The sequence below is a fragment of the Grus americana genome, chromosome 18 (assembly GCF_028858705.1).
Source record: "Grus americana isolate bGruAme1 chromosome 18, bGruAme1.mat, whole genome shotgun sequence".
Lineage (NCBI taxonomy): Eukaryota > Metazoa > Chordata > Aves > Gruiformes > Gruidae > Grus > Grus americana.
This window is the reverse complement of record NC_072869.1, coordinates 8281697-8303199: the sequence shown is the minus strand read 5'-3', so window position 1 is coordinate 8303199 and position 21503 is coordinate 8281697. Positions and strand designations below refer to the sequence as shown.

Here is a 21503-nt window from a genome sequence, read left to right as displayed (position 1 = left end):
CTGCCAATGGTGCTTGCTGGGACAGAGTGGTTGGGATGATGTAGGGCTTCCTCCTCCTCCTCCTCCTCTGGCTTTATCAGTCCAGGTATGACTGTGCTGGGGCTCAGGGGAAAATTGGGAGCAGGGCTGCATTGCTGGAGCTGGCCCAGGCAGCGAGTCCCTCTGTGCTCCTGCTCCCCATTTGGCACCAAAGCTTCTTGCACACAGTGAAGCTTGGGTTGCCCTTGGGAGCAAGCAGCACGCAGAGGAGCTCCCCTAGCCTGTGGCAGGGCAGGGATGGAGCTGAGCTTCCCCCCAGCTTGAGCTCCGGCTTGGCCACCCCCTGCCCAGGCTGCTGCTGTAGGGTTGTCTGCAAGCCCTTTGTGCAGCATCTCCCCAACTCTTTTTCTTTCCATCCTTGTGGCTTTTCTTCCTCTTTCTAAAACTGCTGAGTGGGTTCCCATTTCACATCAGGGTGATTATATTTGGGTGGATGACAAGACCAACCCAAACAGGGGCTTTTTGTTCTGCAGCTCTCCCATCTGGGATACGCAGCTGAAATCCTGATGTCTGCACAAGAGGCTGGACTGGGGGAAACAGGGGGACCCCCTGAGCCAGGCTCCCCCAGGACCCTCCCTCCACCTCACCCTTCAGCCCCTTTGCTCTGTGCAAAGACCCAGAGGGCAGGGAATGAGACACCAGGTAAAAATAAAGAAGCAGAAGTCTGAGGCCTGCGTGGGAACAGGGATGACCTCACTGGCTGCAGCATCTCAGAGTCATTGGGGTTGTGGAGGGGACAGAGGCCACGTCTCCGAGAGGACACCAGCCTCCCCTTCCTCCCCATGTGCTCCTCATTGCTGAGCACAAGAATCGAGGAGGATGAGAAGGGGCTGCCAGGGTGCAGCATGCCCTGGTACCCCACAGTCTGGACCGGGGGTGCTGGGCTTTTAACCCCTGATTGGGGGATATTTTAAACGCATCCCAAATCTTCTGATCTCAATTCATTTAATAATCTCATGGCAGGGTGGGGATGAACAATGCTGCTGGCCTGGTGGTGTGCGTGTCACGCTGCGGGACCCCGTGGCACGCTGGGGGCCCCGGTCTCACGTGGTACACAGGGGACGGGGGTTGCTTCTGCGGGATACAGGGAATTGCAACAGGAGAGGCAGAGAGAGCTCGGGCAGCGGTGAGGAAACACACCCTGGGTGTTGGGAGAGCTGCAGGGGATGCCCGTTACTGGCCACAGGGCTTTGTGGCAGCGAAGGACCAAGCACCGAGCAGCTCAGTGCGTGTTCATGTAGATCAGTTCTGGAGCTCTGGAAACCGAAACGTCATCTCCCTTTTCATAGTCCTGAAATGGGGAAGAAATGCAAAGATTTGGGGCCCTTTGCAGGTCCACCTGTGCTAGAGCACTAAAAGCTCGTGTCTACAGAATGCCTGTTCCTATGGAGTTTGTGAGCTGCTGCCCGGGACAGGCTGTTAAAGGGAAGGGAAAGGCTGGTGCGGGGAAAGGAGTGTGACCCCAAAGCAGGGCAGCTCCTCCTTCCTGCACCCCAAAGCAAGGTGCAGCTTCTTCTTGCTGCAGGTCTGGGAGCAAGGAGCACCCATGGGGTAACTTGCTGTGCACCCCAGGAGCTGCCCTTTACCTGCCACTTGGCTGGGCTGTTCTCATAGTCATCTTCAGGTGAGCTGAGCTCCCACTCCCTGTTCACATAGATGTTATTGGAAGTGGCTGCTTGCTCCCCGCTTGCAGTGACCTGGGGGGGATGAGGGGTGTTGAGGACAAGTGGGCTCCAGGCAGTGGCTCCCTCGTGGTGGAGCCATTGCAAGCGCCCTGTCCGACCGCCCTCCCACCCGTGGTACCTGGAGGTCCTTGTCCCTCTTCCTCTCCATGGCCCAGGCTGCTGGCGGAAGAGCAAGAGAAATGGCTCAGACAGAGCTCCCTTTGCTGAAGGGGAGCACTTTGGGGTGTCCTGACCCCCCTGCCATGGGTGCCCACATTGGGTCCTGTGCAACCTCAGGTCTGGCTTTGCCATGAGCCCCCTGGACTGTGGGGCTCAATGGATTGGGGTCCTGGGGAGGGCTCAGCCCCTTTCACCCCAAGTCCTGCTCACCCCTGGGACGGGAGTGGGAGCGCAGCCTGTGGTGTGCTGGGGTGGGGGGGAGCAGCATTGGGACCCCTGCAGCCACCCCACACAGGAGGGCCACAGATTGGGCCCCCAGATCACTTGTACCTCTGCTTTTCTCCGACGATGCCCTTCTCATCCTGCATCTGATGATGATGCCCAAAACCAGCACCAGCACCAGCACAGTGGAGGGTGTCAGGATCAGAACAAGCAGGTTTGGCATTCTAGGATGGGAGAAAAAGGAGTTAACTGCCGTTCTGCCCTGCTTCCTCTGCAGCCCTGTGCCCTGGGGAGGGCTTTTGTGCCTGTATCTAGTGCAGCCCCAGGGGGTATGAGACTCCACGAGCTGGCAAAGATGTTCCAAGGATTTCTCCCAGGTTTCCTGGCCAGGGACCCATGCACATGTAGACACAATGTCTGGACAACTTGGCATGAGCAAGTTGCACAGATTCGTCCTCCACCTCCATGGACAAGTGCCCAGATGCAGCACATGCCTGGGAATCCCACCAATGCATCCCTACGGCAGGCAGGGATACAGCAGCCCCCTTAGCATCACATTTTGCTTTCTCCAGAGATGTCCTGCTGACCCCAAAACCCTGTGGGCAGCTGGAGCTGGACTCTGCATCCTCAGGCTGCCTGGTCCTTGCACTGGAGACAGTCCCTCTCCTCCCCGGTGGCCCTGGCACTCACTCTGGCAGGCTTTTGACTTTTGGCGTGGACGCAGTGTTTTCCAGCTCCAGGGGAGTCCATGGGAAGGTGGGAGCAGATGTGGCCTCTTCCCCCTGTGTCGTGTGGAGGTCATACAGTGTTGTCTCGGGCACTGTGGTGTAAACAGACGGGAAGCAAAGCGCCGTGGTGTGGGTTACCTGGTCCTGGGCTGTAGCTGAAGTTGGTGACTGGGGGCTTTGGGGCTCCAGAGGCTGCTGGTGGGAAGGTGTTGGGGGGCAGCTGGGAAATGACAAGCATGGCCCTGAGGGGCTGTGTGCACCGGGGGAGTGAGGGGGGAGATGCTGGGGGATCAATGAAGGCAGCTGGGAGGGGAATTTCTTCCATCTCTGGCTCTCTGCGTCCTCCCTCCCAAGCCTCCCCTCTCTCCATTCCCTCTGCCCCTCCAGCCCCCATGAAAGCAGAACGGCCACGCCAGGCACTTACCTGGGACAACAGACACCATGACGGGGAACATGGGGTCATACCAGGCCATCTGGATCCCACACCAGTACTGATCCCCGTCCTCCACTGTTAGGTTCTCCATGGTCACCACGAACATGTGCCGAGTGGGGACATCTCGAATGGAGACGCTGTCCCCCAACACCTTGTCCCCAGGGGCTGTGGTCTGAACGAGGATGGAGCAGGAAAGCCAGCTCCTGCCCCTGCACCAGTACTTATTGGCATCCACCAGCTCTGGCTCGTACTCGCAGGGTACCTCCACGGAGCCCCCTGGGAAGCCGCTCACCTCTGCGGGGCCCTGCAGAGCCCAGCATCCTGCAGGGACAGAGGCCATGCCAGCCTGCGGGCTAGCACAAGCCGATGCACAAGCCTCCTGCCTGTCCCCAGCCCGCTGCCCGTGCCCGTGCCCCTGCCCCTGCCATGCAAGCTGCTTCGTGCTACCCCTGGAAAACCCCTCCCATAGCGAGCAGGGCTGCAGCCCAGGGGTCTGGGTTCAAGGTGGGGGGATGCTGTGCGGGGCCAGGGGCTGAGGAGGGAGGGAGAACACGGGGGTGGGAACCGCTTGGTCTCTGCCTCCCTGCGAAACCCCCAGTGCTTGGAAACCCACTTCTGCTTCTGTCAGAGGGTCTTCCAGGGTCAGGTTTAAAAGAAAGGAAGAAATGTCACATACCCCCCACTCTGCAACCCCCTGGGAGCTTCACCTCTGCCCTCCCCCAAAGCCAACCCCCCTGGACACTGCTGCCCACCCCAAAGTGTTTGGGTTTCTGTTAAAGCCATCTCTGCCAGCAAGCACAAGGTAGCAAGCCCACCCTTCCTGCCCTGCCTGCCCTGCCTGTCCTGCCTGCTGCTCTCATGGCACGGAGGGGTTGCAGGATTTGCAGGCTCCCTGCAGCCTCCCGCGGGGTGTTTTTAGGGATCCGTGAGTTGGAAAAGGTTGCCAACCTCTGTGTGGGATTGAAATAATTAATCATTTCTTGGCAGAGGAAAAGTAGGGAAGAAATGTATCTGCAAGGCATTTCCGTCACTGCTGGATGAGGATGTGGATTTTGGGAGGTTAGTACAGCCCCGGTGAGCCCTTACCCACTCCCATCAACACAAAAAGATCCTGTTCTCACCTGGGAGGAGAATCAAGGTCCAGACCAGGAGCCTTTCCCCCATCCCGCTTGCCGGGTGGCTGCAGGCTCAGCCCTCGCTCCCCAGCGCTACACGTCCCCGGCAGCGGCCATGCCAGGCAACAACTGCGCCCGAAGGATCCCTTCGCCGCCGCAGTGCCGCTCCTCGGCTTCCTGCCCCGATTTCACTTCCCCCAGGGTGTGGGTGCTGCCTCGCTTCTCTAGCTCGGGGCAGAGCATTCGGCTGCTCCTCTGGGAGCCAGGGAGACCCACACCAACCGCTTCTTTCCAAACTCACTCAGCCTGAGTCGTATCTTCACCCTTGCCAGCAGCTCCGGCAGCCAGGGAGCTGAGAAGGCGATCGGAAGCAGGGGGACGGTGTAGGCAAAGGCCTCAAGAGACTAAATTCAGCCTTCACTTTCTGTTTAAGAGTTTCAGGGCTGATGAAAAATTAAGTTCAGCTTTTAAAAGGGGAAAACCTGACGCTGAAGAGGAGAAATAAGCTGAGAATGGCCAAACCACTATAGGGCAATGGCCTGTGCTCTGCTTTGGCCAGTACACATGTGCTGGGCTTCTCTGGGCTGTCTGCATGAGGAGCAGCAGCTGGAGTTGCTGGCGTTTGGTTTCCATCTGTCCCGGAGTCTGTGCTGCCCACAACCAGCCCTGGGGTGACCGGGGGCGCAGACGCCGGCGTGGGAGAGTCAATCCCCAGGAAGGTGTCTCGCACCAGCTCTGCCAGTGATGGTGTCCTGATGGTACACGAGAGCTGCTAACGTACAGCAGCGCTGACCTGCGGGATACAGCAGAGGACCGAGCTCTTCAAAACGCAAGCAAGAAGGGGTCAACCTCCCTGGAACCCATCAGGTAGGAGAGGCAGACGCCAAGTTATCCTGCCAGGGTTTTTGTGTGCAGACCAGAGAGATGCAGGAGATGCACAGGCATCCCTACCACTGCCCAGCAAAGCACAGTGAGCCCTTCCCACCGTTCCCTCCGGGCGGGAGGAGGATTGGGAGAAGCTGCTCAGAGGTGGAGGCTCCAGCTGGAATGTGCGTGGGGAAAGCACCTACAAAGGCATTTGCTGACTGAGGATTTCGAGGGCAGCTCAGTTACCCGAAAGCAGCCAGAAGCACTTCTTCAAAGAGTCACTTTAGTAGAAAGGCTGGGGGAACTTTCCAAACCACATCTGTGCTATTATCATCAGATAAGAGGTATCATTTCTCCTTCCCTTTCTCTGCTTCAGGTTTGGTATCTGGGCAGGACGAGTAACTGACGGATGGCTACTGTAATGTAATTGTCCACCTCTTCTGGAATCTGTTCCTCCTTGGAGGAATCCTGTAGCATAAACACTCTCACCTCTATGGCTTTTGATTCTGGTATTAGTAATCTGATTTCTCCATCTTTAAAAATTATTTGTGCATCTAATTTGCTTAATAAATCTTGTCCCAATAAGGGCAACAGACATTTGGGCATGTACAAAAATTGATGTGTTACCCACTGTTTTCCCAGCATAAATTTTAACAGTTTCAAGAAAGCCTAGTTCTCTTTTTGCCCCGTCGCACCAACACCCTCTGCTGATTTATGGCTGAGTTTCGCTTTACAAGTTTATTATTCTCAGTCACGATTGCCAGAATTTTTCCATCCCTTTGCATTTGTCTGCCTTCTTTTTCTTTTTCTCTGTTGTTATACACAGTCCAAGCATTTTACCTAGGTCTCTGGACTCAGCCCCTCCCAGTTTCTGGAGTTTTTTTCTAGGGCTGATTATCCCATAAATATAGAGGCCAATTGTATAGCTTCTTCCGTGGTGTTTTTTGGTTTGTGGTTTTGTTTTGGTTTTTTTTTTTTTTACTCTGGGTCCAAATTAGTGTATTTTCTAGCAGTCACCTTCAGTCTTTCCGTAAAGGCTGAAGGGGACTCATTTAATTCTTGTCTCACTTCATAAAGTTTAGACCAATGAATTGCTTTTGGCATTGCATGTCTATCACCAAACAAAATCCACTTCTGAGATCTAGTCAGCATCCCTCTGGGTCCCAGTTGATTAGGGTCCCACTCAGGATTTGTGGATGGAAAATTCTGGTCCACTGTCCCTTGTATAATCCCATTAGCATGAGCTCCTTCTACTTGTTTTCTGGCCATATTCAATACCATTTTCTTTTCAGTATCTTCCAACAAAGTATCCAATATTACTTGCAAATCCTCCCAATTGGGGTTTTGGGTTCTGATTATTGTTTCAACTACTTTGGCAACTCTTTCGGGATCATCCCAATAAGTGCCTGCAGTTTCTTTCCATGCTCTTAAATCAGTTGAGAAGGGAACTTTTACCATTACCGGACCCTCATTACCAACTGCCTGTCGAAGAGGGGCCTGGAGGGGAGTTAATCCGTCTCCTCCCCCTCTTCCCCTTGTCCTCCCAGCAACTGGGCTGAATCCTTCTGCCTCTCCTTCCACAGGAGGGGCGGAAGCGTTGTTAGCCTCCAGATTTTGATCCCCCTGATCATTTCCTAGCCTTCTGCGAGGTGCAACCAATAATTCAACATCATCTTCTTCAAATTCACATTTAAACCACCGTTTACCAATATCATAAGCTGAGCAACCTTTTCCAAATTTTTATCAGGTTCCTGCCCCTTTAATGCCATTACCACAGAACTAGGTGAAACCAATTCGCATTGCTTTTGCCATTCCGGATGATTTTGCAGTGTGGAAAAACAAATCTACATATGCCATTGCATTCCATTTACCTTCCCTCTTACAAAATAGCATCAATTGCACAATTGTGTTATATTGCAATGTCCCGTTTTCCGGCCACTTTTCCCCACTCTCTAAAGCATACAGTGGCCACCAATGATTACAATATTCAATCGTTTCCGAGTCAAAGGATCAATTCTTCCCAGATCTTTCCAATGTTCCAAAATACATCCCAGTGGTGTTTTTCGTGGGCTTGGTTTCTTACTCGGAAAAGCACCCATCTCCCAGGGACTTAGTGGTTATGACTGTGCACTATCACAAGCACTCAGTCAGAGGGACCCCAACCCGTGTTAGAGCTCCCTCAGGGATTTCTCTCGGTGCGGGCCTGTCCCACCACGGTGGTAAGAGAAATCTCAACCTTGGAAGCTTCCCCTCCCTGGTGGGCCCTGCTCCGCAGGCTTTCGCCTAGCAGAGACTTTTCCCTGAGACGTCTCTCCAGCCCAACTCTGCGCAGCTTTCACCGCCCCTTACGAGCAGGCCTCTCGTGCTCCTGGTGCGGGCCTGTCCCGGTGCGGTGGTGAGAGCCACGGGGCTACTTGAATAAGGCCTTCAACTCGTGCTCTTGGTGTGAGCCTGTCCCACCATGGTGGTAAGAGCAAATATTCAAAAGAGCAAATATTCAAATCAAAAAAGAATGCCTTTACCTCTCCCAGGGGTCTTGCTCAGAGCTCTTCGGTCCGGGGATCGGAGGTTCTACCCGAGAATTACCCGGTGCCGGCTGGAGGTCCTGCGATCCCACAGATCCGTCGAGGTTCAAAAGCAGTGTCCCACCTGGGTCGCCAAAAACTGTCACTGAAACCCGGGAATAAACCTCGTAACACCAATGTAGTGTTAAAAGGCAGGCATTCTTTATTGCAGCGCTGGATGCACGGGGGATAGCTCCACCCAACGTGCATGCCAGGTGATCACCAACACACAAGTTATGTAGGATCAAAACATACATATTCATCATTTATCTCAGAAAGGGCAGTCCTATGATAATCATTTCTTAGAATCCATTTCCATATTCTCCTCCCCATCACGCACGCTCAGTGATTTGAGTCAGTGGTCCTCAAGGGTCTCTGGTGGTCGTCAGTGGTCTCGCACCCGTGTCCGCTGCGCGACCCTCTTCTTGCAGGCATGCGCAGTGTCCTTGCTGTGGATACACCTGTCCATAACGACTTACTTCATAAGATTAATATCTCCAAACCTATTGTTCAGTTTGGTAGGGACTGTACATGGAACATAGCAGCATTGTACCTTGCCATGGTCAGTGAGCTTCATTACCTATTACCTTGGTTACAAACTAATTATCTCAACCTGATTCTATAGTTTCTGTTTCACGGCCCTTATCCCACGGTTACAAGACAGGTCAGGGGATGCGCTCAGAGCCCCTCCTGCAGCAGGGACATGCCAGAGGTAAGCAGGGCTGGAGTCTTGGACCTGGTGGTGAACTGGGGGCTTCCTCCCCCCTTCACTGGGGGTTAAGTTCATCCCACCCCCTGGCAGCTTGGGTGCCCATGGTGGAGCCCGCAGCCCTGATGTGAGTGGGGCTGTGCAAGGGCCGCTGCGGGAGGTTTGAGGGCAGGCATCCCTTTTGGGGCTGGCACCTTTGGCCTGGGAGCAGGGGCTCGACGTTTCCAGTTTTGAGGGCGGACGCTGATTTTTGACGCGAGTGACGTAAGGCGCTATTTTGAGGCCTTGCGCGGCTGGGGCACATTTAATTTATTACAGAGATGATCAGAGGGGTGGAAAATCCTCTCCAGGCATGCAGCAGGACCAAAGGTGACAGCAAAGGACACGGTGCAGCAGGACAAGCCATCTGGCCATGGCCGCTGGCACCCAGCAGCCCACGGGGACAAACTGCTGCTGAGCAGGGCTGTGCAGTGGGGCTGCCATGGGGCTCATGGCCATGGGCTGGGGCTGGGCTGGTCCCTCCCAGTCCTGCTGCATTCACTGCCGTATCCCCCCAGCATCCCTTCCCCAAATGCCTGGCCCCCGGCTGCATGCCCTGCCTGCAAGTTTGGGCACCGCCTGCTCCTGCGTGCTGACACCTCTTTACCTGGTCCTTGCAGACGATCCTGGTCAGGGACAGCGGTGTGGGGAAGACGTCTCTGCTGGTGCACTTTGACCAGGGCAAGTTCATTCCTGGCTCCTTCTCTGCCACTGTGGGCATTGGGTTTACGGTAAGAGCCCAGCCCCATGTCCCTGGGCTGTGCAACCTCGCTCACCCTTGCGGGAGCAGTTTTATTTGGGTAATCATATTCTATCATTCCGAGGGGTGCTAAGCACAAAGAATTGGGAGCATTTATTTTGATGCTGTTGGATGAGGGGCCCGGTTTGGCTGTGTGCTCGCCGACAAGCTGGGGGCATCAGCGCTTTGGGCTGTGGAGGGGGATGGAGGAGGGACAAGGCTTCGTGTCCCAAAAGCCGTGGTGGGGCTGTGCCCAAGCTGCCTTCAGAGTGGCCCTGCTCTCCCAGGGAGAAGCCAGCCTGTGTCCTGCCTGTGTGGCCTGGGGTCCTCACAAAAAGTCAGGCAGATGGTGGCAGCACCTTGGAAAAGCGCTCAGCCACCATCCAGTGCTATTTGCAGAGCTGCCATGGGGCCAGCAAGTGGCTCCAGCGTGTGTGTCCCTTCTCCCAGGACAGAGAGACAGCACTTGGGAACTCACTGCACAGTGAGACCAGCATCCCTCCATCACCCGTGGCAAGGCTGGGGCTCAGCAAGAGGCTATAACCCACGGGATGGCTATTGCCCATGAGGAGGCTATTGCCCATGGGCAATTTCTCTCTAGTCCAGGCTAAGGAAGCAGGGAAACATGTACTGGCATGGGGGGCTTGGGGCCGAGCAGCCCAGGGGCTGGCAGCCAAGGGTGTTCCTGTGGACAGTGCCAAGCCCTGGGCAGGCAGAGGAGGCTCAGCCGTGCTCTCGACCTTTGCTGGCTCCCAGCTGCCTTGTTTCTCCTGCAGCAAATGACAGCGCGTGGAGGTGATGCTCAGCCAGGAGTTTTTCCTGCCTAGGCAACTCCGTGAGCACCAGCACCGTCTGCCATATCCTTCCAGCCCTCCTCCCCAGCAAGCTGCAGGGGAGCTCAACCGCTTCCAGGAGCTCTGAGTGCCTCCAGCCTTCAGCTCTGGGCACTTTCCTGGCCAAAGAGCGTATATAAACTATAAATCCCCTGACTTGGTCTGAGCGCAGTTATGGGACTGGAAATACAGGTTCCATTTCCCAAGGGGCAGAGGAAAGCTTGGCTGGAGCAGGAGCTGGCAGCCAGGGAAGGCGGTGGAGGCAGGTGCTGTCACAGAGGGCATCTCTGCCATCAGACCTCCCGTGGCCACACACGGCCTTTGCCCAGAGAGGAGTGAGGGGCACGGCTCTGCACTGTGCCGGACTGGAATCCTGCATGCTTGAATCCCAGCAACGTGAGCAGGGACAGGATGTTTGCACTGAGATTAGCCCCAGTGTGAGGCAGATGGGCTGAGTATCCTGGGGAAGATAAATTGGGGGGCTGAAGGCTCCTGTCCGTGGAGTGATGCCTGTGAGCTTGAAGACACGGAGGCAGCCATAGCCCATGGACCCAGATGAGGTTTCACGGAGTGAGTTTTTGAGTAACACAACATCCCTGGCTCTCTGCCAGGGCTTGTCCCATGTTCCCACGCTTGGGCTTTTCCCAAATGAAGTGTGCTATGAGTTGGACCCCAACAATCAGCATAGGATGCTGGGGGCTGTGAGCAGTGGGGGGAGCAAGACCCCCAGCAGCTGAGACGCAGGCACTGCTGAACCGGCTCACCGCAGCGTGCGGCTTCCGGCTAACGGCCGCTGCTTCTGGTTTCCTCCTGGCTTTGCTGTGCCTCGGTGCTAAACTGGGGCTCAGCTCAGCAGCTCAGGGCTGCAGTGGATGGGACAAACCCCCCACCCTCGGGTGGGCTGGTGGGGTGGGAGTGGGCACTGCCATCCCCACTGTCCCCACCAACTGGTGTGGCAGGCGTGATTTGGCAGCACCAGGGGCTCCATCCCCACACCCCGTGGGGGACAGGGGGCTGTTCATTTGTGGGGTGAGCGGTTCCTCCTCTCCCCATCCGTGTGTCCAGAGGGACATGCCAGGGCTCTGTCCAGTGCCACCGTGAGCCTGGCAAACCCAAGCACCCTGCGGTCGCTGGTGTGGGGGTGCAGGGGGGCAAGTTTCCAGCCTTGAGCCTCCTCTTCCTCATCCCGTGGCCGGGCTGGGTTGGGAGGCGGCCGGGGCACAGCCTTGGGGGTGGCATTGGCCGGGGAGGAGGAGGAAGGGGAGGAGGAAGGCGGGCCGGGCCGGGTGGGGCAGCGGCTCCCGTTGGCCTCGCAGCGCCGGGGCTCAGCGGCTTCCACTCGGACGCATCATGAGCGGGACGGCGGGGAGCGGGGACCCCCCGGTGGGGAGCGGGGACCCCCCGGCGCTGCCCCGGGACTACGAGCTGTCCGGCAAGGTGGGAGGCGGCGCGGGGTGCCGGGGTGGGGAGTGGGGGGGCTCAAAGCAGGGACGGACCTTCCAAGCCCTGCCGGGGGTGGAGGTTGGGGCTCGCCTCCCAGCCCGGGGGAGACCGGGAGGGGTCCAAGGGGGGTCTCGGGGGCCGCCCGCTTCCTCCGCTGCCGCGATCGCGCCCAGGAAGCGGCTGCGGGCCGGGGAGGTCCCGGATCCCGCAGATGTGGGGATAGGGGTCCTCCCCCCCGGGAGATGGGGATAGGGGGTCCCTGCCCGAGGGCGGGCGGAGGTCTTTGCCCCGGGTGCGTCCCTGTCCCGGGGGAGGTGGCGATGCTCCTATCTGCAGAAATAGGGATTTTGGGGGTCTCGGCTTGGTGGGCAGTGGGACTCCCTGCGGGGGGGCACGGCCGAGCTCTGCCCTCTGGAAGCCCGTCCTGCCCTTCTGCAGGCAAGGGGGACTCCTGCCAGCCGGGGGAGCGGTGCCCCCCATGATAAAGGGCAGGGGAAGCAGGACCCCATCCAGCCCATCACTGCATCCCGACGGCACTGGCGGCTCCTGGGCCGAGCCAGCCCTGGGCTCTGCACCCACTCGCAGCCCCCCAGCACTGCAAACACCCCCGTGCCCCTGCCAGGCACCAGGGTGGGAACCCTCCTCCCCGAATGCCCCCCTCCCTCTTCCCCAGACCAGCTCGGCTGACGGTCGCTCCGGGGAAGCACCCTCCTCTTCCTCGCTGCACAGGGGAGGCACGGGGTGGATGAACCTTGTACCCGAAAAATTTAACATGCAGCCCCAGGCTGAGCCCAGCGCCGACAGTGCCAGCCCTGAGACCTCCTGCTGCCTCGCTGAGCTGGCTCCCAGAGTGGTCCCGTGTGCTGCCACCTTCCCTAAACCACTTTTATTCCTTTGCCTTTATGCTCTCCACTCTGACTCCTTTCAGTGAAGGGCAATTTTTGTCTTTGAGGGTGGAAGTCAGTTGCCAGCTTGATTTAGAGCAAGGTGGAGGCAGAACTGGGTGTTGTTCCCAGCTGCCCTCCAGCCTAGGCTGGGTCAGGGTGTCCTGGGGAAGGATTTGACCAGCAAAGTGAATTGGCAGGAGGCAGAGCATTTCCAGCCCCAGGTCTGGCTGTGCTGGCCCACAGGGCTTTTTCTGTGCCATCCCTGCAGAGGGTGGCCATGGCTCGCTGTGTTTGCCTGGCCCCGGGGCAGCAGAGCCACGTAGGTTTGGTTTTCAGGCTCCAGCATCCCCGTAGGGTGGCCTTGCAGGGATGGACCTTCTTGCTGGAGTCCTGCTCGCTGCCATTTTTAAGCAGGGGATGAAGTCAGTGTCAGGTTAATTATTGCCTGACAGGAAAGGGCCGCTGCCAGCGAGCAGGGAGGAGGGCACGGCGTGGGGGCAGTGGGTAAGGCTGTGCTTACAGAGACCAGCATCAGTCCTGGCTGCTGCCTGCCTGGGTCTGGCGGTGCCGGAGCGGTCGGAGAGCCCAGGCTGAGCCTGTTTATTTAGCAGGAGGGGAAAAGGCGCTGTGTTTGCTTTGGTGTCTGTGGCAGGCAGGGCCCTGAGCACTGACAGGGTGAGAGTCCCGGACACGGCAGGGTTTGCCTGAGCCGTGCATCAGCCCTTGGGCTGGGCACACCCGCGTTAGGGGCAAAGCGTGGGCGGAGGTGGCTCCATGTGTCTGGGAGCTGCTGCTGGTTCTCCAGGAGCCTCCTGGACTGGGAGATGGCCAGGGGCCGGCCAGGAGACATCTCTTCTTGCTGCGGTACCTGCCTTTCCACCAGCTCTCCCCTTCTGCTCTCCCCCTCTCTGGTGGCTGGGGGCTGTGCTGCTGCCCTGGGGCACTGCTTGGCTGCACCCCCGGGGGTCCCATCCCACCCCCAGCTCTCAGAGGACTCCCCAGACCCCGCAGGACCAGCCCTCATGAAAGAAACAGGGATACAAGGGACTGGGGGTGCTCAGCACCACCCAGGGACGCTGTCCCCTCCCCGTCCCACTGACACCTCTCCCTGCGCCCATCTTACAGGTGATGTTACTTGGAGACTCAGGCGTGGGGAAAACCTGCTTCCTGCTCCAGTTCAAAGATGGGGCCTTTCTCTCCGGGACGTTCATAGCCACCGTGGGCATAGATTTCCGGGTGAGACCACCACGGCTGCTGGCCCCTCACCTCCCCCAACCCACACCTCGGCCAGGATGGGGTGCTGGGAAGGGGGCATGGGGGGTTGCCAGCCTTTGCACCCCAAATAATCTCCCAACCGTCTGCAGGCACTTGCTGAAACCCTTCCACCTCACCCAGTGGTAAGAGACAGAAGAGCCTGCTGGGAACATCACCTCTTACCTTTAAGTCAGCAAAAAGCCTCAGTTTAGCCCATCCCGTCTGGGCACATGGGCTGGGGGTGTGCGGTGGATGGCTGACACACTCCAGTGGCAGGGCTGAGGCCAACGGCTCAGGGGGGCAAACACTGGTTGCTGTCATTTCGTGCCTTGAAAGGGCTGAAATGGGCTGCCGAGGAGTTATTAAGATCACCGGATCCCGTATAAACCCTCCTGCTGCTCTCTGTTCACCAATTTTCAGCTGCAAGGTCTCTCTGAGGATGCATGGGCAGGCAGAGCTGTTTGCAGCACAGAGCGGAGCGTTTCAGCAGGCTGGAAGTCACGGGGGGTGTCCCTGGGCAAGGCTCTGCCCGCGGCTGCTGACACGTCGAGCGCGGTCGACACTTCCTCTGCCTCCGCAGCTGCTCTGTTTTTCTGCTGCCTTTGCTGCCTGGGCTGCTCTTGCAGAGGATTGGGGGGTTGATGAACGGAGGCTGGGGAAGAGGGCTGTGGGTTCGCTTTGGAGGGGTCTCGTGGCCTGTCCTTCCAATAAAGTCATGAAAGAAGGAAAATCTGCTGTGTCCCACTGCTGGGCTCAGCACTGGTGGCCCCAGGGGTGTTACCAGCTCATACGTACCTGCTCTGCCTCGTGCAGGTGTCCCCTCCAGCAGCTCACAGCTTGCTGCTGGTAGGTAATTTCCAGCATCTCCTACGGCACATTTTTTGTTTTACTCAGCCCATTTTCTCAACTTTTGTCATCTCCACATGGGCTGAATTTCCATTTCAAACAATTCCAGGCAACCAAATTATTTACAGGGGTCTTCTCTTTCCAGAATCATCCCTCCAAGTACAATTCTTTGAGTCTTAAAATAGCCCTTTAGTAATTCCTGCTTTTCTTTTCTCGGGCCTCTGGAGAGAAGTCCCTTGCACTTCCGAGTTGGGTACAGCGATTGCTTAAGCTCTCTCTGATAACTGCCTTCCCCTCTCACTTGCAAATGCTGCTTCCCTTCTGGGGTCCCAGCCTGGCTGCGGGGTCGAGCAGCCCCGATGTCTGGCTGCAAACCGCCCTGACCTGGGGGATTTCCTCCCGCCGTGCTGGATAAAACTATGTGCTACCTGCAGCCCCCCAGCTCACTGTGTACAACCACCTTTAAGGGTGAAGCGAGGCTCCCACCGGCAAGGAAACCTGAACTGGACACCTAGTATCACCCTCTGAGCATCCCCAGGAACCTCATAGCATCCAAAGGCCTTAAATTGCTGCAAATAGTCCAAATTTTTAGCGCGGCGGTGGTTCCTTTGGCACATGGAGCAGAGGAATCCAGGCAGAAGGGTCAGGGCTTTATGGTGGGCAAACATTATCAAAGCATGCACAGATGTTATTAATAGTTGCACATTTGCATGTAGTTCATGCAAGATGTCCCCACTTCTCCAGCTCTGCCAAACGTTCCCTGGCCACGCGGGCAGGGGCTGCTGAAAACCCGGGGGCTGCCCAGCTGGAGCCAGAGCGGGTCGGTGTCCCCAGGCTTTGCGGGGCAGCCTGCATCGTTAGCTGGCTCGTTAGGGGACTCGGGAGCCACAGGGCAGGGACGCTGGCTCATCCAAAGCAGGCTGGGATCTTGCTGTCCTGTCTCTGTCAGGGCCTGATTCTGCCCTTTTCCACCCCGGCACCAGGGGATGCTGCTGAGGGGTGTCCCTGTAGCTGCCACGCAACATCGCAGCCCCCGGGCAGGACCAGGGTTTGTAGCAATGAGGCTTCAGCCCCGCAGGCAGCCTGGCTTCATCCTGCCGGCCAGGGGAGAGCAGCCGAGGGGCTGGGGCACAGCCGGCTCCGCACCGGGGCTGGCCAGCACCCATGCCAAGATGCATTTTGGGCTGATAAAAGTGCTTTCCTTCTCTTCTGCAGAACAAAGTGGTGGCCGTGGATGGTGTGAAGGTGAAGTTGCAGGTGAGCTTTGGGAGGGGGGGAGCAATTCTCAGCCGGATTGCTGGAAGCCTCCCCCTGCCCTGAGGCTGAGCGCGGTGATCCAGTGGGGCTGGGAGCCACAGGGACATCCCCAGCCAGGGGCTTTCCTCTCCCCGCTCTCACTGGGGTGGCTTCTCAGCAGATCTGGGATACGGCAGGACAGGAGCGTTTCCGCAGTGTCACCCATGCCTACTACAGGGATGCCCAAGGTGGGTTTGGGGTCTGGTGGGGGTGGAGGAGACCAGCCGGGGTGCATCCCTGCAGCGGGACAACGCCTCTGCCTCTTCTCTTCCAGCCCTGCTCCTGCTCTATGATATCACCAGCAAGATGTCCTTCGACAACATCCGCGTGAGTCCCCGCCATGGGTCGGGAGGGTGTTTCTCCCCAGGGATCGGGATCGTGGGTACCCCACATGGCTTGCTGAGTGTCTGGGGCAGTGTGAAGCCTGTTTTACACATAAGCACCAGCTGTTTCGGCCAGAGCCAGCTGGCTGGGAGCTCATCCCCAGGGCGCCTGGCTGGGTGCTGCACGGCTGGGTGAGTTTTGTTTAGGGACACGGTAAATGGCTGGAGGGGGAAAAGGCAGCTTGGGATGGACGTGAGCTACATGTAGGCTTGGGCCGTAGCCAGGACACGGGGCGTTTTCAGGACTGTTCGGCCGTGATGCTGGAATGGTTCCCATGTCAAAAAAAAAAAGTCGTTTTCCCAGTCCTTGGTGGGGGGGGTGAGAGGGCTGAGAGGGGAGGGATGGGGGTATCGCTCACCCCGACGCAGCCCTGCTGCCCCGCAGGCCTGGCTGACGGAGATCCATGAGTACGCCCAGAAGGACGTGGTCATCATGCTGCTGGGCAATAAGGTGCGTACAGGGTCCCCCTTCGCCCCACGGTTTGCTGTGCTGTGCCGTGCCGTGCCGTGCCATGCTGTGCCAGTCCTGCCCTGCCCTTGCCACCCCCGTGGCGTGAAGGGATGGGGTTCGGTGGGCTCTGTCTGCACCCTGCCTGCACCCTCCGCCGGGCTCTGCTGCTTTCTGGGCTCAGCCAGGCCCAGAGGTGACCCCAGAGGTTTGGGGGGGCGGAGGGGCAATATCCCCGGCAGCCAGAGGGGGGCAGCACGAGGCTGAGGCTCCCGCCACGGGATGCTCCCGGTACGGGATGCTCCCAGTAAGGGACGCTGCTGGCTGCGGGATGCTGCTGGGCGTGGAATGCACACCCAGGTCCTGGATGCACCCCAGATCCCAGGTAGCTCCAAGTCCTGGATGCCCAACCAGGTCCCACATTCTCTCCTGGGGTCCCAGATGCCCGATGCCTGACTGGGTACCAGATTTTCCCCCGGGGCTGGGCGTCCCCCTGGATCCCAGGTGATGCTAGGTACTCGATACCCAGCAGGATACCAGAAGCCCCTCTGGGTCCTGGATGCCCCCAGGTACTGGATGCTGCCCCAGGTCCCCAGTGTCCCCAGGTCCCGGGTGCCACCCCCATCCTGAATGCTACCACGTCCCAGACATTCAACAGGTCCCAGATTTTCCTCCAGGCACTGGATGTTCCCGGGTCCCCAACACCCCCAGTTCCTGGCAGCCCCCTGTGCACCCCACACTGCCTGCTTGCCAGATGCCCCCAGGCTGCCAGCTGGCCCTGGTACACAGTGACACTGTCCTTTCCTTGGCAGGCCGACGTGAGCAGCGAGAGGGCTGTGAGGACGGAGGACGGAGCATTGCTGGCCAGGGTGAGCCATGCCGGGGTCTAACCCAGCTTCAGCCTCCCCAGATAGTTGCACGTCACTCAGGGTCTCCGTGCAGCCGTGCCATCCCCTCTAGCATGGGCAGCGCGGCAGCCATGTGCATGCAAAACCTGGAGCAAGGCAGGGAGGGGATGGCACCTTGTCCCTAAGCCTTGGCCAGGTGACAGGGATGATTTGGAGGGGCAGGAGGGCATTTCAGGGCTGGATGTTGATGGGGTCATGCTGCCTTTGCAGGAGTACGGGGTGCCTTTCATGGAGACGAGTGCCAAGACGGGCATGAATGTGGAGCTGGCCTTCCTGGCCATTGCCAAGTGAGTACCTGGGGGACCCAGGCAAGGGAAGAGGGGGTGTTCCTGTGGCCCCACCACCTCCCGCACTGTACTGGAGCAGGCAGGGAGTGATAACACGGCCCCACCACCCCAGGGAGCTGAAGCAGCGTGCAGTGCAGCCAGCAGACGAGCCCCGCTTCCAGATCCATGACTACATCGAGTCGCAGAAGAAGAAATCCAGCTGCTGTGCCTTCGCCTGAGAGGGGCTGGGAGGAGCCGGCAGCCCCGGGGGCACAGGCAGGCAGGAGGCAGAGCAGGGGCCCGATCCTGCCCTCGAGCGTCCGAGGGAACCAGGCTCTGACAAGCCAAGTGTGGATGGGACACTACGGCAGAGCAGAGCGTGCACGAGGAGAGCCATCGCCCCGGCACCAGGATCCAGGGGCCGGATCCTGCTGCCCCGCGGGGCAATGCCTGGAGCTTACTGTGTGCCACTGAAGGAATAACCACGGTGTGATGACTGCCAGCCTGGCCAGCGAGCCATGGTGATGCCTCCAGCACCCGAGCAGGGTGCAGGATACAGCCCCGCACCTAGCTGATGTGCCGCTGGAGGGGCCGTGTGCGTGCCGTGGATGAGCCGCCTTGCAGCCCCTGGCCCTCTCCTCCCCTGCAGCCATCCCTGCTCTCGGCACTGCTCTTGTCCACCTGGAAGGGCCTGATCCAGCCCCCCGTGTCCCCGGTGCTGCCAGTCTCTGGCTTCCCTCCAGGGAGCCTCCACTCTGCCCCCCGAGCTGCCCCACGCCCGGGTACAGCTGATGCCCACACTCGGCCGTGGCTCCTCGCTGCTGTGATTCCTGCTGTCGCCTTTTATCCTCCTGTTGCCACGAGGGCAGAGATGTCCCAGTTGTGTCCTGGTTCTGCCAAAGGGCCGGGATGGGGAAGCATCAGGCCAAGGCTGCTCCCTGCCTGCACAGCTGATGTGGGAAATAAAACTCCCGCGGGAGCACCCAAGCGATGTTTGGGACACTTCTAGTATATACAGCAAAAGAAGAACCTTTATTTCCCCCCTCTTGTAGCTACAGGAATTAGAGACTTTTTTTTCTTTTTTATTTTTCAACGGGAAAGGCCTTTCCCTCCAGACAAAACCATCTCCAGCTTCACGCAGGTTGGGGTGGAGGTGCCCGTGGTGGCCTGGGGCTGCTCTGCCTGCCGGCTCTGAGGGTGAGCTGGGTTTCTCTCCTGCCACTGCACATGTAATTCAACTGTTTCTTCCTGCTGCTGGCAAATAGCAGCTGAAGCCCACCCTCTGGAGGGCAGATGCCTGAGATGCTTCAGCCAGCAAGTGCCGCTAGGTTGGGCACCGACAGAGCGCAGGGTGCAAGGCTTGGGTCCCGCGTTGCTGCACATCTCCGGTGCTCAGCCTGGCTCTGCTGACCCCTCTGGCATGCTGCCGGCTCCCCCGAGCACCATGTAGGGCGGCAAGACGGTGAATATTTGGTTACGTAGCTGAAAAGCTGATGCGAAGGGCAGCTGTGGAGGGCATGGCAATGCTGCACGTGGGAGTTGGGGACTGGCCGGCACGTCCATCCCCGCCAGCACCTTCCCTGGTCCTGCGCCTGAGCTGCTTGTCTCTCACCGGCCCCCGGGCCCCTTTCGCCTCTGCTCTGCTCCTGGGTCTCTCTTTGCAAGTTTACAGATTAAAGCTGGGTATTTTTGAGGCTTTGCATCTGCCTGGTTGTTATTGCGTGAGAAATCCCTGCCCCGGGTCTGCAACGTGGGAGGCTGCTGCGCCCGGGCACTGCAGAGCAACGGGGCTGGAGGGGGGGCCCTGGGAGCAGCTGTGGGGAGGGGGAAGCACCCGCAGCCCCTTCCTCCCCACTGGGGCTTTTGTTGCACATTTCAGACAGTCCAAAGGTGAGAGGGGAAGAGTAAACATGGCCTGTTAAATTAAAACCAACCTCCTCCCCTGCTGTTCTCATGGTGCGGAGTCCAGCATTCCCCAAATAACTCTGTCTTCCCACCAATGGCATTGCTACTGCCGCTTGGCTGATGTCTGCAAAAAATGCTGGATGGCTTCAACACAAACAGACGTTGGCTCTTTTCTGCTTTCCCCCTCCAGCCTGAGCTCCCTTAACGTCACACCGAGCCACAAAGGGCCCTGGCAGGAGGAGGCAGCTGGGGTGTGATGGTGCTGCCTGCAATGGTGCTGCCTGCACCCTGCCATCCTGCGGGCACTGCCGGGGTCTGCCGGACCCAAAAGCAGCTCCTGCCGTTTCCTTTGCTGCTGCCTTTCTTCCTTATCGCGGTCCCATGCACAAACCAGCCCTCTTGGAGCTGGGTTTTGTTTCCTGACTTAGGGCAGTGTTCCCAAAAAGTGTCCCCCCCACCTCCCCCCCCAAACACGCTCACTCATGGGGCCATGCCGCTCACAACCCCCTTGCCGAGGGGAGGGCTGTGCTGCGTTGATGCTGTGGGCAATGGACCCCCCCCAGTCCTGGGACTGTACCGCGACATGCTCGCCATGGTTTTCCTCTCCGCAGGCATCTGCCGCCTGCTGCCGTGAGATTCCTCTCTGCCGCCTTTCTCAGGGCTGAGCGGCCGCAGACAAATGCTCAGCCGAGTGGAGGAAACAAATGAGCCCACCCTCCGCACCCAGCTCAGCCCCACGGAGTTGGAGCAAAGCCATACCCCAGCACACGGGGCGTTTCTCGGCCGTTGGGGTCCCTGCAGCAGGGATTTGGTGCAGAGCAGGCTGGGAGGGACACGTCCTGTGGCATGCTGCCGTCACCTCCCCGCTCACCTGGCTGCGACACAGTTAAATGTGGTCCTGGCTGCCCTGAGGACTTTTGGCCAGCCTGAACTTCAGCCAGACCCTGAAGCCCAGCAGTGAGAGACACTGATGGTACCTCCATGCCATCCTCCCCGGGATGATCCCAGGAGCCAGGGGCCAGCTCTGCCTGGCACCAGCAGCCCTGCCACGATGCTGGAGCAGCCTAGGCTTGCTGCTGCCTTTGTCTGCCCTGGCTGACCCGAAACCTCAGGATCTCACACTCTTGTAACCCCCTGCAGCCGTTTCTGCTTTCCAGGCTGCAAGCAGAGCACATTGGGGCCGAGCCCCAGGTTTCCTCTGTCTCCCCACCCTCTGCCCCCCCCCCAACTCCAGGGTGCCGAGCGGGGGCCAGGGGCTGCTCAGGGGAGCAGGGCTGCTCTCTCAGTTCCACCGCACAGTGGGTTACCGGCGAGCACGGCCTCCCGTGCAGCTCTGCCACGCTATTTCTGTTTGGGGTTTTTATGTTGCTTTTGAAGCTCCGAGCATCCCTCCAGCACTGGGGCCGGCAGCGGAAGTGGTGTTCGAAGACCGGGTGAGGGGATGGGGAGGATGGGTCCCGAGAGGCAGAGATGTGCCCCCCGAGACGTGCCTCGGGCGGGGCGGGGAGCACCCCACCGGTCTCCAGCCACCGTCGGGGCAGCCTGCGGTGACCGGGGGGGGGGGTGGAAGCAGATCCGGCCCTCGGGTGGGGGCGCTCAGCTGTGAGCGGGGGCTGCCCCGGCGGACGCGGCCGGCTGGCGGAGACAGGCGGGGGTGGCCCCGGGAGAGCGATCCGACCCACGCAGGAGCCATCCGGCCCCACGGGACGCGCAGGACCTCGCAGCCGGCGGCGGG

General features: G+C 59.0%; 2 protein-coding genes across 6 annotated transcripts; one reads left to right on the top strand and one right to left on the bottom strand.

The window, feature by feature from the left end:
* Nucleotides 1-970: 970 nt before the first annotated feature.
* On the bottom strand, nucleotides 971-4978 carry LOC129214632 (CMRF35-like molecule 6). 2 transcript variants are annotated; one of them, XM_054846581.1, is made up of 7 exons: nucleotides 4388-4978; nucleotides 3258-3587; nucleotides 2796-2925; nucleotides 2214-2329; nucleotides 1843-1883; nucleotides 1626-1736; nucleotides 971-1330 (listed from the first exon to the last, which is right to left on the bottom strand). In XM_054846581.1, exons 1-7 carry the CDS (start codon nucleotides 4428-4430, stop codon nucleotides 1262-1264), a joined length of 840 nt encoding a protein of 279 aa, XP_054702556.1. In that variant the 5' UTR covers nucleotides 4431-4978; the 3' UTR covers nucleotides 971-1261. The 2 variants fall into 2 exon arrangements, with proteins under 2 accessions (XP_054702556.1, XP_054702557.1); XM_054846582.1 differs by having other exon boundaries at nucleotides 1843-1880; nucleotides 4388-4969.
* A 6233-nt stretch (nucleotides 4979-11211) lies between these two features.
* RAB37 (RAB37, member RAS oncogene family) lies at nucleotides 11212-19558 on the top strand. 4 transcript variants are annotated; one of them, XM_054846864.1, is made up of 9 exons: nucleotides 11212-11569; nucleotides 13588-13698; nucleotides 15778-15819; nucleotides 15977-16046; nucleotides 16133-16185; nucleotides 16627-16692; nucleotides 17502-17558; nucleotides 17808-17884; nucleotides 17997-19558. In XM_054846864.1, the coding sequence occupies exons 1-9, from the start codon at nucleotides 11483-11485 to the stop codon at nucleotides 18100-18102; spliced, it is 669 nt and encodes a 222-aa protein (XP_054702839.1). In that variant the 5' UTR covers nucleotides 11212-11482; the 3' UTR covers nucleotides 18103-19558. The 4 variants fall into 4 exon arrangements, with proteins under 4 accessions (XP_054702839.1, XP_054702841.1, XP_054702840.1 ...); XM_054846865.1 differs by having other exon boundaries at nucleotides 11221-11569; nucleotides 15980-16046; XM_054846866.1 differs by lacking the exon at nucleotides 13588-13698.
* Nucleotides 19559-21503: the final 1945 nt, after the last annotated feature.